The sequence below is a fragment of the Penaeus chinensis genome, chromosome 7, assembly GCF_019202785.1.
Source record: "Penaeus chinensis breed Huanghai No. 1 chromosome 7, ASM1920278v2, whole genome shotgun sequence".
Classification (NCBI taxonomy): domain Eukaryota; kingdom Metazoa; phylum Arthropoda; class Malacostraca; order Decapoda; family Penaeidae; genus Penaeus; species Penaeus chinensis.
Genome location: NC_061825.1, coordinates 4,867,066 through 4,881,138, shown reverse-complemented (window position 1 = coordinate 4,881,138; position 14,073 = coordinate 4,867,066). Strand labels below are relative to the sequence as shown.

The window sequence follows — 14,073 nt, the reverse complement described above, 5'->3', positions numbered from 1 at the left end:
CCAGGCCAGGTTTTTAATTTCATGAATATGTATCTTAAGTTTAAACTATGGTCTCTTTTTTTCATTATTATTTAATTTTATTTGTTTGTTTCTTGTCGAGGTTGGTTATTTCAAATCTAAGAAAGCGAAGGGAAATAATTTCTTGATAACAGGACCCGTAACTATTAAATGGCCTGAGGCTCTGATGAAATAATTGTTAAGCATATTTTGGATAAGACATTATGGCATTATGCTATCAGACATAAATAAGAAGCATAGAGCGTGGTTAATGGCAAAATAGCAGGCTTACAGTACAGTATAAAATTCTATACCCATAAGAGAAAAACACACACACGCACTTACACACACACACACACTCACCCCCTTACTATTAAACCCCTCCCGCACATACACACACGCTCACTAACCCCCCCCCCCACAGACACACACGCGTGCACGTATCATGTACAGACACTTGCCTGCTGTCCTCTATAACATTCGTAAATACCAAACGGTATCTGTCGGTAACTTGACACGGATCTAATCTCCACTTTGCTCACTTTTATAAATTGCAAAACTGTCAGCAAAGTTCAGAGTAAGTTCAAAGTTCATCCACGTTGAACAGGGAATAGGAGTCTCAGATGCTGCTTCTGATGTTCTCTCCCGGGATAAGAGAAGCATCTACGCTCTCCCGGTTTGAGTGCTTGTACCGGTGGACGGATTGGTTAGCGCTCGTCTCTGCTGTTTCTCTCTTTCTGGATACTTTTTACTCATTTCCTTCTTGTATTGTTTTCTTAATATCATCTCCTCCCTCCCCATTTTCTCACTCTCTCTCTCTCTCTCTTTCTTTCTTTCTTGATACTCTTTACTCATTTTCTACTGTTTTGTTAATATCCCCACCCCATTCCCTCTCTCTCTCTCTCTCTCTCTCTCTCTCTCTCTCTCTCTCTCTCTCTCTCTCTCTCTCTCTCTCTCTCTCTCTCTCTCTCTCTCTCATGTATTTTGTTAATATTTTTATCCCATTTTAATTATTTTTCTTTGGTTTTCTTTCGTTAATCATGAGCCCTCTTATGCACACTTTTATGGAATTTTGACTGTTTTGATCATTTTAGTATTTTTGGATTTCATACATATCTCGTAGTAAGTATCTTAATAATGACGTCATTCCACTCATATTGTTATTTTCATGTCGATATTTCTCGTGATTTACCTAGATCTACTTCATGAAATTATTTAACAATACATACGTCGAGTAACAAAAAAAAAAAAAAAAAAAAAAAATTAAGCATTTATTAAAACAACTGAGACAATCAGACAAGCACATAATACGTTCCAATTATCCAACCCTATCGAATATTTATTCAATTCGTGTTTGATCTCATGAATTGCATAATTGGCAACTCACTCACTTGAAACTTAAATACTTACATGTGTTCTTTATTTCAAAACCTTATTATTTTAATGAAATTTCTTGTTTTGAACACTATTTATTCATTTATTTTTCTACCTCTCATTAGAGACTCAGAGAATCGGAGTGCTCCATAGTCGAGCGTCGAGTTACCAGTTCGTCCTTTTCTGAGACTAGACAGGGAACAGTTGCTGTGTCGACGCACGTATGTACAGGCGACGGAAGGAACGGAGGGGATTAGGGCCTAGACGATAAAGACTCTGTGATTACTTGCACGGGAAATGGACGTGATCAGGAGAGATGTTTTATGGAGTAAACTGAGCTATGTCCTTAACCAGGACTTTTAGCTGTCTCTCTCTCTCTCTCTCTCTCTCTCTCTCTCTCTCTCTCTCTCTCTCTCTCTCTCTCTCTCTCTCTCTCTCTCTCTCTCTCTCTTTTATTTCTTTGCTTTTAACTGATATTCATATTTCTTGGAAGTCTTGCACCATGTTTGGAGATTTTAGTATAATTTAGTAAGCCTTAAGTAGTGATTTAATATTTGCTTTGATTGTTATTTTACCACCAGCATTTTTCTTTCTTTCTGTGTAAGTTTTTCTTTTCTTGGAAAATGTTCATGTAGTTTTAATAATTTCTTTCATATGCGATATGATTTGAATCCTCCTTCACGTTACCACTGAAGGAGTGTTGAACTGTGCATAAGACTGTTTCCACAATTGAGCATCGAAAGAGAGAATGAGTTTACAATTTGACTTCACGAGCTGAGGTAGGACAGTGGACAAGACACTAATCCTTGTACCGTTATCGTGTCCGAACTTTTTCCTCTGTACACCACGTCACTTGTCACCCATAACGAGGCGGGCCCGATGATAATTTAATTAATCGGGTGACTAATTAATTTTCCGTTCGAAGTGAAGGACATCAATGCAGGGGAATCGACGCTAAAGTTAGTAACGAAACAGCTACATTTTATGAAAGGACTGTAGGCCTTCGTAATAAAAAAAATGTCGAATTTCAACGAGAGACCTGTTTTGGACGACCTCACCTCGTTATTATTTTAATGGTCATATACGGTTTGGTTACATAACCCTTTCTATTAATTTACCGAATCTTAAATTATTTAAGTTATCTTTTATCGGAATTTCTTGCGTTTAATACCACTTTATTCTTTTTTCCTTAAAATAGAATAAATAAATGGAAGACTTACATTAATCAAGAGTTAAAAGACAGTACACTACGTCTTATACTCTTAGTGTCCAAAAAATTCTCTCTGCACTTCGCGTTGGTCACGAACGATATACTAACACGGACACGATAATGTTTTAACTAAATACACAGTGGAATCGAGCGAACTTCAGCATTGTCTCTGGAATTCATTTACGTCAAAAGAAATCTCCATCTATTCTGTATTCTTATTCAGGGATTTCCACTGGGAAGAATATTTTTTTCCCCAAATCTGCAAAGTAAGCGAAGAACTTTGGCGACAGAGAGAGACTCTCCGCTTTCCTCCCTTCCTTTTATGTCTCTCGGTTATTTGTTGAATAAAAGAATGACGATAATGCGCAATGTGGAATATTTTGATTTATTTATTCATTTCCATTGAGGGATAATCATTAGAAAAAAAAAAAACAAAAAAAAAAAAACATGCAATCTATTTCCATGGGCTGTGAGCAAGATTTTTTTCTTAAATGGGGGAAGGTCTGAATAATATTCTTTATAACAACATAGTTTATTGATTTATACAATATAGATTTATAGTTTAGCATCATACAAAAGAATGAATAGCAACTGTGCGGAAATAAATATAGGTTCCAGCACAGTTTTCAAATTATTATTTCCTCCTATAGCCAGTCTTAAAACACCCTTCCCTCTTGCACTCGCTGTTATAATGAACTACACTGCCAACCCTGCCTTGCACTTCAAAATTGCAGTACTAGGAAAGTGTCTTCCAAAACTGAATTTACATATTACCAAATTCTACCTCTTTCCGATAACTCTAGGGTGGTACTGATAATGGTATTGGTGCAAAGGAAGAAATACCATCACCGTTATAGATACTACCTACCTACTATGTATGCGCATGAATAAGGATATCATTGTTCTGTGAGAATATTTTACTAAGAACAGAGGTCATTCATCTTATATCAGTTATCTAGCAACGGTCTTGATAACTTTTGGCAATGGGTGATAGCCAGCGATCTCATGTGTGTTTTTGTGTGTGCGTGGAGTACGCGTGTATGAAGTTAGTGTGTGCGGACGTGTCTGCAAGAAATAATAATAGTCTTTCTACATTTTCTCGTAATATGAATAATGTTTCTGAATCACAAAACCTCGGTCTACGCATATACTATATAGCACACAGAAGCTTCTTTCCACAGACACACACACAAAATTTAGAGTCAAACGCTGCAGATCACTTCCTCGCTTGCAGTGGTACGGTGATCTTCGTACTTTCATGTGCTTCATTTCCTTTTTTTTTTTTTTTTTTTTTTTTTTCTTCTTCACTGTGAACGGCACATTAGGCAATTCTGTGAAAGGAAGAGAAAAGATAAACGGTCAGTGAATTCAGTCATTGTTTTATCTCTTGAGGAAGATTGATTAGCTCAAGTGAAGTGTCTATTATGTTGGTATCTTGATAATTGGTGCACTGCTGAATGCAAGATGTTCCACTAAGCCTTATCTTAAGCAGAAAATGTACTATTTTCATTTCTCTCCCTCTCTCCTACTGTTTTTCTTTCCCTCCATGTATTTCTCTCTCTCTCTCTCTTTTTCTTTGCCTCTCCCCCATCTCTCTCTCTCCTTCCTTTTCTCTCTATCACACACACAGGGTGGGTGCTTCATGCTCGTGATGATGTGAAGCCATGGTGTGGTAGCCTAGTTAGTGTTGAGTGCTTTGCATGCCTTCTCGCTTACAGCTGCCACCGCTGGCTAGCCTGATGCGAAAAGGGAGCAGCTACGCATAAGACTCCCCTGCCAGCTCATAGCCTCTCCATCATCAAGATTTCTGCAGTGCCTCCTCGTGGCCACCCATGGAAACTAGGCACCTTGCGGTCCTAGGCTGAACTGTAGAGGCTCTTGAAGCAGCAGGAGGCCCTAAAGGAACGGAGTCATGGCCCACCAGCGTTAATGGGCGGCTATGGGTAGCCTTGCCAGTCTGCCTCCCTGAGATAACCAATGGCAACGAAACATATAGTTGTTGGTGCTAGGGGGAGGGCTTAAGTCCCTCCCACCCAGTAAGAATGGCGGGCTGTGGGTCCCATTGGGTTGGCGACAACTGGGACTCGGGTGGGGAGAGGGGGTTACCCATCATCCCATTTGGGTCCCAGCGGCCGCTAACCTGGCGCGATGCTTGTGGGGGAAAGCCCCAGGGAGCCCTGCAGGCGAATTATGGGACCTGCAGCAAGCCAACCTCCTATATGGGGCGGCGTCTGTAGGGGTGGCAGAGGTGGTGCCCACCCGGAGTGACTCCCGAGGTTAGACCTCAGGCGGGCTGTCAGGGTGGGGGCTTGGAACATCAGTTCCTTGTGACAGGACGATCGGTTACCACTACTGTCAAGGGAATTGAAGCAGCTGAGAGTTGAGGTGGCTGCTCTCTCGGAGGTGAGAAGACCAGGCAACGGCATGATTAGTGTGGGTGGCTACACTTATTACTGGTCGGGCAGCGATGGACACCATCTCCAGGGAGTAGCTATAGCCTTCTCCAGCAGACTTCATCCCTCAGTAGTGGAGGTCTCTCCAGTCGATGAGCGTACTATGGTATTGAGACTGAAGCTTTCACTTGGCTTCATGTCTCTTATTGCTGGATACGCTCCTATGGATGTATATAAATTTGAGGTGAAAGAGATGTTTTACGCCAAACTTGCATCTGTGGCAGACAGTTGCCCTCGGTGAGATATTTGTATTGTTCTGGGTGACTTCAATACGGTATCTGGCTGCAATCGAGCTAGCTATGAGATGTCTGTCGGTCCTCATGGCTCAGGAGCTGATGCTGGCAGCGAGAATAGACTCCTTTTCCGTGACTTTGCTAGGTCCCAGAAATTGAGGATTTCTGGCTCCTGGTATCAGCGTTCTGACCCACATCGTTGGACTTGGTACAGTGATATGGGTAGTGTTGCCAAGGAGATCGACCACTTGGTGGAGGATCTTCCAGAACTTCAGGGTGTATCGAAGCGCCGAGTTCTGTGGAACTGAACATAGATTAGTTGTGGTTACTCTCCGGGTCCACTTTAGAACCCCACATCGCCCAAATGAACACCCTAGGGTGTTTCATTTGGACAGATTAGGGGAGGACAAGTGTGCCTGGGGGTTTGCCGAGGCTATCTCTGGTCGTCTCACAGCACTCGAGGGCCTGACAGACCCTGTTCTTATGTGGGATACCTTCAAGCGTGAAACGCTTGATGCAGCTCAAGAATCCATTGGTGAACGCCCAAGAGCAAGACAGAATTCCATCTCACAGGAGACACTGGATGCTTGTTGTGCGGCTTGATTGTCAGGGAATCGCAACTTGCACCGTTCTCTGGTGCGCAGGACTAGGTCACTGTTGAGAAGGGATAAAGAACAGTTTATCAGTAATCTTGCAGAGGAGGTCGAAAGCCATTTCTTAGTAAGTGACCTTCGTCCTGCCTACCAAGCCTTGAGAAAGCTGAACTCCAAGCCCTCCTCACAGACGATTGCAGTCCACTCAGCAAGTGGCCAGATAATCTCAGATCCTGATCGGGTGCGTGTGCGTTGGGCTGAGTATTTTGAGCAGTTGTATCAGGTTGATCCACTAACAGTTAACATGGATGCGGGTAATGTTGAGATTCCTTTGCCAGACCCACCCATCGGCGAGGATCCACCCTGCCTGACTGAAGTCAGGGGGCGATCTCCAAACTAAAGAGTGGTAAAGCAGCAGGTGTTTGTGGCATCCCAGCTGAATTGTTAAAGGCTGGTGGAGTACCTATGGCAAGGGGCTTGCATGCAGTCCTGTCTGCCATCTGGCAGACTGGTACCAATCCCCCTGACCTGCTGAAGGGTGTGATCATCCCTCTCTGGAAGGGGAAAGGGGATCGGGGGGACTGCAGCAATCACCGAGGCATCATACTACTCAGTGTACCAGGCAAGGTACTCGCACACATCCTACTGAGACATATCAGAGACCACCTGCTGAGGCACCAAAGGCAGGAGCAATCTGGATTCACTACTGGTAAGTCCACAGTAGACCACATCCTGGCGCTTCGAGTAATTGTAGAGCGCCGTCATGGGTTCGGACGTGGGCTCCATCGACCTCAAGAAGACGTTTGATATGGTGCATCGCGAATCACTCTTGGAGATCCTGAGGAATTCCAACAAGGATCGTTGGATTAATAGCAAACCTGTATACAGGCACTGAAAGTGCTGTAAAGTGTGGTGGGGGCCTGTCGACCTTCTTCTGTTAGTTCAGGCGTGAGGCAAGGCTGTGTTCTTGCAACAACACTTTTCAACACTTGCATGGATTGGATACTGGGTAGAGCTACTGTCCAAATTCACTTTGGAGCAACTCTTGGCAATATCAAGGTTACAGACCTTGACTTTGCTGATGATGTTGCCATTCTATCTGAATCTCTGGAAACCCTAGTGGCAGATCTTGATGCATTTAGCAATGAAGCGAAGCCCCTGGGGCTAGAGGTCTCCTGGACCAAGACCAAGATCCAGGATTTTGGGGGGCCTACTAGGAGACCCTGTGTAGTTGGTATGTGCTTGCGATAAAAACATCGAAATCACAGAGAGTTTTATATACCTCGGTAGTGCAGTTAACGATTATGGGCTTTCAGACCAGGAAGTCAGTAGACGGATTGGCCTAGCAGCAGGGGTCGTGAAATCTCTCGACAATAGTATTTGGCGATGCCGGTGCCTGTGCAGAAGGACCAAGCTACGTGTTTTCAAGGCCCTGATACTACCAGTTTTACTATATGGTAGTGAAACTTGGATGCTATCTTGTGTTCTGGAATCTCGTCTTAATGCCTTTTGTAACAATTCCTTGCACCGGATCATGGAGTACAGTTGGCGGGACCATGTGTCCAACCAACGGCTGTACTTGTTACTTGCACAATCCGTGATCGCCAACTCAGGCTATACGACCACTTGGCTCGATTCCCGCAAGATGACCCTGCCCACCAGGTTGTCTCTGTTCGAGACAACCCTGGGTGGAGGAGGCCTGTGGGACAACCGAAAAGGTCGTGGCTTGGGCAGATCGATCAAACCTGTCGTGAGGAACTAGAGATGGGCCGGGCCCCTACCTGGCGGCTCGCCATGAGGGACCCTCGTAGATGGAAGCAAAGGGTGGATGCGGATATGCAACCCTGCCGGCGTTAGCTCCCAAATGATGATGATGATGACACACACAGGGAGGGAGAGAGAGAGAGAGAGAGACAGACAGACACAGAGAGAAAAGAGAAAGAGAGAGAAAGACAGACACAGAGAGAAAAAGAAGAAAGGAAAGAAAGAGGAAAACTCTACCTTATTCCTGTAGACCAAGACGCCGCCAAAGACGAGCACCGCAGACGCAAAGCAGGCGCCAATGGAGCTCACGACGACGATCAACGTGGGGAAAGTCGACATTTTCTCCTCTACTGCTGTCTTAGCTTCGTCTACGGACTTAAATAAGATTTTTTGGGGGGTGCACGATATATTTACTGTCTAAATTTTGATATATCTATTTGTTTACTTATTAGTATATATATTTTTTTTATTCTATATTTTTCCTTTTTTTTTTTTTTTTTTTTTGTATTTCTATATTTTTACCGGTTTTTTTTTTTTTTTTGTATTTCTATATTTTTACTTGTTTATATTTTGAAAGATCTACATTTTTACTTATTTATATTTTTATATCTATATGTTAAGGATGTCTTTAGAGGAAATTGATCATTCCACTGTAAATTGGAGTGCATACGCAAATAAATATAATTTCTCAATATTATCTTTTCCTTCTTGATAGAAAAAAGAAAACAAACAAAAAATCATAATACTACTAATGAAAATAGAAAAAAAAAATCCCAGTATAATGCAGTAACAAATTTTGATGACGTCACGCCAAACGTTCCTTTTACTGAAATCGAAACTTTATTTTCTTACAGGCAGACGATATCTGTCCTAGAAGAGACTGAGGTCCAGCAGAACAGTACAAGCGCTTCAGCTGTGGTCAGGGAAAAGCAGAAAGAGAGAAAAACGATAACTAGTGAATTTAAAGAAACAAGATAGAATGAAGGAGTAAATGAGCGAGAGATTGGGTAAATGTGAGAGAAAGGGACAGGCGATAGATTGAATGAATGGTAGAAAGAGAGACATGAATAATGTAGATTATTCCTTCAGAGAGGAGCTGGGAATGAGCTTATTGAGATGGAGTGCCTTTGGTGACGTCATCAAGATTTCCCGCGCTTTTCTCCAAATTCGAATCTCTGGAACGGCAGTTTAAGGATACGCGTCTTTAAAAATCAATTCCCTGGTGTGATCTATCATTATACACCACATAGTAAGTTTTGTAAGAAGAAGAAAACAAAATTACCTCGCTTCTGGCTATCACGTTAACCTTTATAGAACTGTATCTAGAAGTATGTGTAAAATGTTATAGCACGTCTATTTATCGAAATGTGTTACATTATCTACCTCACACCTGCCTCTTTCTTCAACAAGGGCTATATTCACTTATCTCTAAGCAAGCCATTGGATAGATATCATCTCATCTTCTAGGGTATCTTTTATGTCAACAGCAAAGAGCGATCTCACCTTATCAACGTCCTTTAGGTATGCGGTGAAGACCTCGACATTTATCGCGTAAATGAACAGCGGGTCTTGTTCCACTCCGATCACGCTCTCTTCTAAGTCATCGGAATATTCTTGTAGTTCCTTTCGCTGTTCCTCTTTTATTATGTCTATTTTCATTTTCCTCGTGACTTTAAGGATATTGTCTAAAGCAGAGGAGAGACGTTTGCACAAATCTCTACCGGAAGTCTTGATGCCAGTGACGTAATTCGAATTCTGTGCTTGGTATCGAGAGGTGCAAAATTGTGCGTTCGCTAGCTCGTTCTTGTCACGTGTGTCTTGCAGTTTAGTTGATAATTCAGCAGTCGATTTAGTAAGTATGTGGGTAGATGACTCGCCTGATTGCTGACTGAAAGGACCAGTCAATATAACCGCCTGAGCTCCACTAGATAGTTCGGTAGACTTTTCCACAATATTTTCATTTGCTTCATTTTGCGTTGGGATCGACCAGTCAGTAGCGAGCTGAATAAATGCAAATCCTACTAACGTCTTGGTCGAATCAATAAATAAATCTGTAGATGATTCAGTGCGTTGTTTTTCAGTAGCAAGATGTGTCGATTCTGCAGATGATTTTCCAGTAGATGATCGAGCGGTTGACTGAGTTGATGGGTAAGTGGAATGCTCAATAAGTTGATTTGTCGATAACTGGGTTAATACTGGAGCAGGTGATTTGTCAGTTAAGAAGCCAGTTGTTTTAGTAGAAAGTTGAAATATTGATTCACTATGTAGATTAGATGGCTTGGTAGATAATTGGGTAAGTGGTTTAGGAGGCAGAGAAGATAATTCAACAGAAATGGATAATTCAGCAGAAGGAAGAGGGGATAATTCAGTAGAAGTGGACGATTCAGCAGGAAAAGTCGATGATTCAGCAGGAAAAAAAGTGGATGATTCAACGCTAGTAAAAGTGGATGATTCAGCAGGAGGAAAAGTGGATGATTCAACGGTGGGAAAAGTGGATGATTCAGCTGGAGGAAAAGTGGATGATTCAGCAGGAGGAAAAGTGGATGATTCAACGGTGGGAAAAGTGGATGATTCAGCAGGAGGAAAAGTGGATGATTCAACGGTGGGAAAAGTGGATGATTCAGCAGGAGGAAAAGTGGATGATTCGACGGTGGGAAAAGTGGATGATTCAACGGTGGGAAAAGTGGATGATTCAGCAGGAGGAAAAGTGGATGATTCACTAGATAGCTGAGTGGATTCCTCGAAAGTAGTAAGATACGTAGATATTTTAGTAGGAAAATCAGTAGAATATATAACAGAGGAGTAAGTGGCCGTATCAGTTTTGAAATCTGTGGTTGACTCAGTCGATGAATCACCCGACGTTTCAGGTGGAAGAGGAGTGGATGACGCATGTGGAAGCTCAGTAGATAAGATGGTTGACGAGAGAGGCGCTGGACTTGTAGTTAGAGAGTTGACTAAGTTCAGCAAACGACTGAGTGAAAGGCAAATCTCCTCCAGTTTGCCTTTGATGTCGACGAGGATGTCATCGTCTCCAGTCCCTTGGGGGAAATAATGTGACAGTTTTAACTTGAACGCCTTTTTTTTTTTTTTTTTGTTCTCTCTTTCTCTCTCATTCTTTTATCGCTCGCTCGCTCGCTCGCATAGTCTCTCATTCTCTATCTCGCTCTCTCTCTTTCTGTCCTCTCGCTCGCTCGCTCGCTCACACGCATAGTCTCTCATTCTCTATCTCGTTCTCTCGTACATATATATATATGTATATATATATGTATATATATATATGTGTGTGTGTGTGTGTGTGTGTGTATGTATATATATATATATATATATATATATATATATATATATATATGTGTGTGTGTGTGTGTGTGTGTGTATGTATATATATACATATATATATATATATATATATATATATATATATATATATATATATCCGTTTCATGACTGGTATGCTAGCATTGATGGTAGTAATAATGGTATGATATAAAGATAACAGAATATACTATAACAAAATCTTATATATTGCAATATCATTTTTCTGATAAATGAACATCTCCAACGCCTATAATAGTCCTATAAGAAAATCACAAACAGCATTAGAAACAGGAGGAAGATCAGTTAGAAAATATATCATGGAATACTCACCTCTGACTGAAGCAGACTGACTGTGGTTCATGACGGTCAAAAGGATGACACACACGTTTATGCCTTTTAATTTCATCTCGCACGCCTGATGTAAGAAAAATCAAGGAAAGATATGTTTTTTTCTGTCTGTCTAATTTCTCTCTGTTTATGTTTCTATCTATTTTTTGACCTATGTATCTTTTTAATTGTCTATCTTTCTGTTCACGTGTCTCTCTATCTGTTTTTCTGTCTTTTAATTTGTCTGTATCTGTTTCGGTCTCTCTCTCTCTCTGTCTATCTATCTATCTTTCTATCTACCTATCTCTCTTTCATTTAAAAAAAATCAACATCAATAAAACTATCTGTATCAATATGCTTATCAGATTACTTCCTTATCAGTCTGTGCATTACAATATTACAATTATCAGCGCCGGTTGCAGTGCTTGTGAAAGTCAACATTTGTTTCCAGATTCTCGAAAATTGACAAATTAACTTTTCTTTCTTTCTTTCTTTATGCAAATTTCCCGTGTTAAGGTATCTGATTTGTCTTTCTTGTGTTATCATCATTTAAAAAGGAGGAAAAAAAAAAAAAAAAGAACACTTTACCTTTACAAGTCCTTCGCTGGTTAGAAACTGTTGAATGTTTGAGAGGCTGACTGACTCAGGGTTAACTGATACAAGTGACTGACTCAAGTTAACTGACACCAGTTGACTAACAGAGGTTGACTGACACAGGTTGACTGATACAGGATGACTGTCACCCAGTTAACCGACACAGGTTGTCAAATAGAGGATGACTGACACAGATTAACTGACACAGAATGGTTGACACCCAGTTAACCGGCACAAGTTTGACTGACACAGCTTAACACCGGTTGATCGACACAGGTTGACTGACACAGCTTAAATGACACAGGATGACTATCACCCAGTTAACCGACACAGGTTGTCAGGTAGAAGATGACTGACACAGATTAACTGACACAGAATGGTTGACACCCAGTTAACCGACACAGGTTTGGCTGACACTGTTTCACTGGCATAGGTGACTGATACAGCTTAACTGACACAAGTAGAATGCATTAATGTGTTCTGAGGAAAGGATTCTGATAACGAAGTCTGAGGGCGTGTTCATTCTCGCTTTGCCTGCCTGCCTATTTATTTATTTATTAATATATTCATCTGTCTATTTATCTATTGCCTTATTTATATATTTATATATACTTATCTGTCTATATCTCTTTCTACATCGGTCTCTCTCTCTCTCTCTCTCTCTCTCTCTCTCTCTCTCTCTCTCTCTCTCTCTCTCTCTCTCTCTCTCTCTCTCTCTCTCTCTCTCTCTCTCGCTCTCCCTCTCTCTCTCTCTCTCTCTCGCTCTCTCTCTCTCTCTCTCTCTCTTTCTCTCTCTCTCTCTCTCTCTCTCTCTCTCTCTCTCTCTCTCTCTCTCTCTCTCTCTCTCTCTCTCACTCTCTCTCTCTCTATTTATCTATATTTATCTTTCTCTCAGCCTGTCTGTCAAATCAGTCAGTTTGTGTGCCTGTTTCTTCGTGTATCTGTCTATATCTATATCTCTTTCTACTTCTATCTTTATTTCCCCTTTTCGTTTTTTCGTTATCTCTCAGTCTGTGTATTTGTTTATCTATCTCTCTCTATCCGTCTATTTGTCTATCTTTCTCTGTCTATCTATCTATCTACCTCTCCTATTTTCTGCCTCTCTCCAACTCCATCATTATTTCCCTTCCTTTTTTCTTTCTCTCTCAGGCTGGGTGTCTGTCTCTTTCTATCCATCTGTCTCTATCTATCTATCTATCTACCTCTCTCACTCTATTTTCTCTCTTCCTCGATCTTTAGTTCCCCTTCTCCTTATTTTATCATGATCTCTCCCATATAACGTGTCATATTGGAGGGTGTTATGTAATGACCTATTTGGAAAAAAAAATATTAACAGCGTAGAGATGAATACCGGATTTTCATTTCATTTTGTATATGTACTTTTTCTATTATCTTTTTAAAATTTCTAAGTTTTCATTTATCTATCTATTTTTATCATTATTATTATCATCATTATTTCCTATCCTTTATCTTAAAACGCACAACAGGAGGTGTACATTTTCTGTTTGTTTCTGTTCGTATACAAAGGGCGATCTCAATACATTTTTTTCCAGATAATCTCTAATTTCATATACTCTCAACACTTGGAAGGGACTGTGTGTGTGCGTGCGTGTGTGTGTGTGTGTGTGTGTGTGTGTGTGTGTGTGTGTGTGTGTGTGTGTGTGTGTGTGTGTGTGTGTGTGTGTGTGCAGGGAGGGAGGGAGGGAGAGATATGTATACTGCATATATATAAATATATATATACATATATATATATATATATATATATATATATATATAGAGAGAGAGAGAGAGAGAGAGAGAGAGAGAGAGAGAGAGAGAGAGAGAATAACACATAAGACACATTTATGAAAGACAAAAGATAAATAAAAAAAAAATTCAGACGTAGATTACGAATATTGATTGATAGGTAAAAATAGGTAAACAGATATATGTAAAAATGCTAAAATATGATGACGTATACTGTGTTCATATGTATACATTTTTTAATGAAACAATTTGTGTTCTGTTTTATTATTTTATTATACAAATGCGATACTGACAACATATTTCTTTCAAAATGACTGTTAACTTTCTATCCAAATCCATTGCATGTGCCACGTGTATTATCCAAAGTCCTTATAAATATTATCCCCCGTTTCTATCTCCTTCCAATAGAAACAAAAAGGGAAAATGCCGAAGAAGACATTTTCATCTTTTCACGCAAGAATTAA

At 40.7% G+C, this 14,073-nt stretch overlaps 1 protein-coding gene across 1 annotated transcript; it reads right to left on the bottom strand.

Moving 5' to 3' along the window:
• Positions 1-2,878: 2,878 nt before the first annotated feature.
• Positions 2,879-12,294, bottom strand: LOC125027382 (mucin-3A-like). The gene is made up of 5 exons (XM_047616437.1): positions 11,855-12,294; positions 11,270-11,354; positions 9,128-10,662; positions 7,862-7,999; positions 2,879-3,912 (listed from the first exon to the last, which is right to left on the bottom strand). Exons 2-5 carry the CDS (start codon positions 11,343-11,345, stop codon positions 3,886-3,888), a joined length of 1,776 nt encoding a protein of 591 aa, XP_047472393.1. The 5' UTR covers positions 11,346-11,354; positions 11,855-12,294; the 3' UTR covers positions 2,879-3,885.
• Positions 12,295-14,073: the final 1,779 nt, after the last annotated feature.

Bases quoted from the DNA above. Each gene is read 5' to 3' on its own strand.
- LOC125027382 (XM_047616437.1), bottom strand. From the start codon at position 11,345: ATGAAATTAAAAGGCATAAACGTGTGTGTCATCCTTTTGACCGTCATG. The intron at 10,663-11,269 runs GTGAGTATTCCA...ATTTCCCCCAAG, and splicing joins TCAGTCTGCTTCAGTCAGAG to GGACTGGAGACGATGACATC. The intron at 8,000-9,127 runs GTGAGATCGCTC...ATCTTATTTAAG, and splicing joins ACCTAAAGGACGTTGATAAG to TCCGTAGACGAAGCTAAGAC.